The sequence below is a fragment of the Echinops telfairi genome, unplaced genomic scaffold (assembly GCF_000313985.2).
Source record: "Echinops telfairi isolate 266 unplaced genomic scaffold, ASM31398v2 ScPeMD7_7;HRSCAF=31, whole genome shotgun sequence".
In the NCBI taxonomy this organism is placed as follows: Eukaryota; Metazoa; Chordata; class Mammalia; order Afrosoricida; family Tenrecidae; genus Echinops; species Echinops telfairi.
In genome coordinates this window covers 2286412-2291346 of record NW_022103904.1, presented here as the reverse complement: position 1 = coordinate 2291346, position 4935 = coordinate 2286412, and the positions used below count along the sequence as shown (strand labels likewise).

Below are 4935 nucleotides of genomic sequence, written 5' to 3'. Positions count from 1 at the left end.
TTGACATGGCCTTCGCTTCTTGTGCAGGGTGTGTGCTGGTGGTGTCTGTGATTGAGCAGCTTGCCCAGGTCCACAACTCGACAGCCCAGGCTGCCATGGAGAGACTGTGCAGCTACCTGCCCGGTGAGTACAGGACGGATCACTCTGCTGTGGGTCTGCGTCTCTTCTCATCATGAGTCATCGTGGTTGAGTTTATTATACTCAGCATGCTGGGGGAAGAGACTCTCATTCTGTTATTTCTGTGAGTTGATATTCTTATGGGGCTCATAAAAAAACTTAAAAACAAATTGCTCTAGGCATTTTCTCCTTAACATTCATTTTCCATGGTTGCAGAAGGAAATTGCTGGGGACCTTTGGGGACTCAAATGTTGATTTTAGTAATTTTATGTGCCACGCTTATAATGATTTGCCCACCTGGTGATATTGCCTTAAATACTACAAAGCTCAAAATAGTGAATAATTTTCAATGATTATATTTTAATTTGACCGTATGTATGTGTATAGATGCACACCCACCCACACACATCCATATCAATACCAAAGACAATTATACCTTCCTTTTGCATAAAACACAGCCAATTTATTTCATAATTACAATATGGAGTCACAGAATAATTTTTTATAATGAAAACTGAAAACTGGGAGAGCATAATGTATAAGCCTATAAGGGAGCCCTCATGGTATAGCTGCTAAATGCTAGGTTGTTAACTGAAAGATTAGCAAATTGAACCCACCAGCTGCTATATAGGAGATATATGTGGCAGTCTGCTCCCTAAAGATTGTAGCATTGAAAACCCTATGGAGCAATTTTATCCAGTCCTATAGGGTCATTATGAGCTGGAATCAACTCAATGGCAAAGGGTTTGGTTGAGGGTTTATGTTCACAGTGGTCCCCAATTGACCGTTGATTGCTGAGATTTTGATGTGGTTGCATCAAAACGTTCCCTGTGGAATGAAAAGGTGGTACACCCTGTGGCCTCCTCTAATGCCAAATCTCATTCTCCTCCTGTCTCCCTAGAAGGCATCACTCTCATGAATTTAATGGGTATCAACTCATCAAGTTTTATTCCTTCATATTTATTGATATGACTCTGTAAACAATGTATATATAGGGGCACTGGGCCAAAAAACACTGGTTGACATTCAACAATTTCAAGAGGTAGCATATAAGCAAGAACCAATGGAAAGAAAAAAAAAGAACCAATGGTACTTAAATAGGCATCCAAGCTGCATGGAAAACATTAGCCAAGAACAAGGGTCCAGGAATTGATGGAAATCCAATTGAAATAGTTCAGCAACCCAATGAAGCACTAGAAGCACTCACTTGTTTATGCCAGGAAATTTTAAAGACAGGTACTTGGCCAACTGACAGAAAGAGATCCATATTTATACCCACTCCAAAGAAAAGGGACCCAACACCATGCCCAAACTATAGAACAATATCACTGTATCACATGCCAGTAAAATTTTGCTTAAGAGCATCCAACAATGATTGTAGCAGTACATTGCCAGGGAGTCACCAGAGGTCCTGGCCAGATTCAGAAGAGGATGTGGGACAAGGTATATCATTGCTGATATCAGATGGATCTTGACTGAAAGCAGAGAATACCAAGAATCCAACATCAACAAAATTATCCGTCAAATACCAAGGATAAATATAGATCTTTCCAGACAAGAAAAAAAATAAAGATTTTTGTAAAACCAAGGCCAGTATTACAAAAACCATCAACCAGATCACTAGGGGCAGAGATTCAACAACACCAACACACAAACCTGAGTGCTCACACTGCACAACACCATCCATAAAGCAACACAATGCAAGAAGCACACCCAAGAACATGGACATTGAAGAGGAACAAAGACACCAATGTTGTTGCTATTGTTAATTGCCATCTAGTCAGTTCCAACTGATAGTGACCCTATTCACAACAGAATAATCCGTTACCTGGTCCTGGGTGAGCATCAGAAGTGTTCCTATACTTAAGCCTATTGTTGTAACCATTGTATCAATCCATCTCCTTGAGGGCCTTCCATTTTTCGCTGACCCTCTATGAAACACAATGTCCCTTCTTCAGGGACCAGTCTCTCCTGAAAACATGTCCAAAGCATGTCAGGTGAACGTCCTCCATCCTTGCCTCTAAGAAGCACTCTGGCTTTCTTTGAATATTGATCAGTTTGTCCTTTTAGCAGTCCATGGTATGTTCAATATGCTTCTCCAGCACCACAGTCCAATTGCATAGATTCTTCTTCAGTATTCCCTATTCAATATGCAATTTTCACGTATGTATGAGACAATTGAAAATACTATCGATTGCGTCACATGCACCCTAGTCCTCAAAGTAACATTCTTGACTTTCATTACTCTATAGAGGTCTTGTGTAGCAGATTTACTTAATGTAACTCATCTTTTGATCTCTTGACTGTGCTTCCATGAGCACTGATTGTGGATCAAACCAAGACAAAATCCTTGACAACTTCAAACTTTTCTCCATGTACCATGCTGTTACCTATTAATCCAAGTATAAGGATTTTCTTGACATTAAGTCATAATCCGTAATGAAGGCTGCAATACTTGATCTTCATCAGCATGCGCTTCCAGTCCTTCTCACTTTCAGCAAGCAAAGTCTTGTCATCTGTGTGTCACGGTTGCTGAGAAGCCTTCTCCCAATCTCGCTTCCTCATTCACCTTCATATAAGTCAGCTTCGCTGTTCTTTGCTCAGCATACAGTTTGAATGATTATGGTGACAAGATACAACCTTGCAACATACATTTCCTGATTTTAAACCATGAATTTTTCCCTTCATACAGCTGCCTTTTGATCTGTGTACATGAGATCCAAGTTCTGCATGAGCACAATGAAGTGTTCTGAAATTCCCATTCTTCTCAAGCCTATCCATATTTGGTTATGATCCACACAGTCAAATGCCTTGGAATAGCCAATGAAACACAAGTGAACGTCTTTCTGGTATTCTCTGCTTTCAGTCAAAATCCACTTGGCATCAACAGTGATATCCCATTAAAACCACACACACATACGCACACACCGTAAGAAAAGAAACCAAATACAACACAGGAAAATGACAGCAACAAACCCACATATATCAATAATGACTCTGAATATCAATTGATTAAATGCACCCATCAAAATACAAAGAAAAGTATGGATTAGATACTAGATTAGAAAAAATCAAGACCCACCTATATGCTGCCCACAAAAAACACCTTAAAACTCAAAAATTGACTAAAAATAAAAGGATGATGAAAAATTCTACCAAGCCAACAAGTATAAAAAGGCAGTAGTGAAGATATTAATCTCTGATAAAATAGAATTCAAAGTTATTAGCATAATTGAAGACAAGAATGGACAAACAAATTGAAAGGGGAAAAAAAGAGTAAACAAATTGAAAGGGAAAAAGAATGAAGACTTTAGTATAATGGCTAAAGGAACAATTAACCAGGAACATATAACCTTAATAAACATAGACACACTGATGAAAGACCCTCAAAATGCATGCCAGATTCTCACAGAATTTAAAACAAGCAGTCAATAGTAGGATGTTCAAACGACACCCATCAAGGAAAGACAGGTCATCAGGAAAGAAACTCAATAAAGAAAAAAAATTGCTCAACAACACAATCAGCCATTTCAACCTCTTCAATGTATACAAAGCACTCCAACTGATAACAGCACAGTATACCGTGTTCTACAGTATACACAGGATATTTTCTAGAATATATCACGTTAGGTCACAAAAAAAACTTCAACAAATTAAAAAACATTGGGATCCTACGCCCATTTTTTCAGAGAACGACACTGTAATCCTGATCAACAATAGAAATAACAGGAACCTAAAGAAAAACATAGGGACACTGAACAACATACTACTTAAAAGTGAATGGGTAATCGATCAAATAAGCGATGAAATGAAGAAATTCCTTGAAAGGAATGAGAATGATAAAACAACATAGTAAAACATTCAGGACACTGCCAAGGCAGTTCTCAGAGAGCAATTTATAGCAAACATACATGAGAAAAGAAGATACCAACAGCTCCAACACCGAGAACTGTGCAACACGTAAACCTTCCAACAACAGAAGAAAACCAATCGTAATGATTAGAGCAGAAACAAACAAACAGGAAAACTGAAAAATCAACAAGACAAGAAACTGGTTCTTTGAAATGATTGACAAAATTGACAAACCACTGGCACACAGAACAAAGGTGGGGAAAAGATAAGATGTAAATATCTAGAATTACAGATGAAAAAGGACCAGATCACACAGCACTTCAAAGACTGTAGTCCAACAAGTTTGATAATCTATGGATAAATGCCTAGAAATACACCGTCTACCCAAATTAATGCAAACAGATGTACAAAACCTGCACAGATCTATAGCAAATTAAGAAATCTAGAAGATTATCAAGAATCTTCCAACAAAGAAAAACACAGGACTACATGGTTTCACGGGGTAATTCTAACAAGTATTGATGGAAGCCCTGTCACCAATTCTATACAGATTATTCTAGAATATTGAAAGGGTCCGCAAACTCCCAAACTCATTCAATGAAGTAAGAATAACTCTGATACCAAAACTAGGCAAAGAGTCTACAAAGACAGAAAACTACAGACCTCTAGCTCTCATGAACGTAGATGCAAAAATTTTCAACAAAATTCTGGCCAATAGAATCCAACCCCACAACATCAAGGCAAAACACTAAGGGTGTGCAACAGAATAGCAAGGGGAGCAGAGCAAGGAAGTCTAAAGGAAATACCAAAAACAGACTTTGAGGCCAGGGCATGGCACCCCATCAGATTCGAATGGAAAACACTCCTAAAGGTCAACAAACAGACCTTGAAATATTAACAGGCTTTTCATTTTTTTGACATTGGTTTTTTGTTGTTTTGTTTTCTTTGGTTGCTTTTTGACTGTTT

The 4935-nt window shown here is 38.3% G+C and overlaps 1 protein-coding gene across 1 annotated transcript in view; it reads left to right on the top strand.

The window, feature by feature from the left end:
* The first annotated feature begins 5 nt into the window (after window positions 1-5).
* The window catches only part of AOAH (acyloxyacyl hydrolase), a 247582-nt gene continuing 242652 nt past the window's right edge, over window positions 6-4935 (top strand). The window contains exon 1 of the mRNA XM_013005992.2: window positions 6-123. Coding sequence (XP_012861446.2) covers window positions 6-123 — 118 coding nt within the window. The remainder of the gene's footprint in view (window positions 124-4935) is intronic.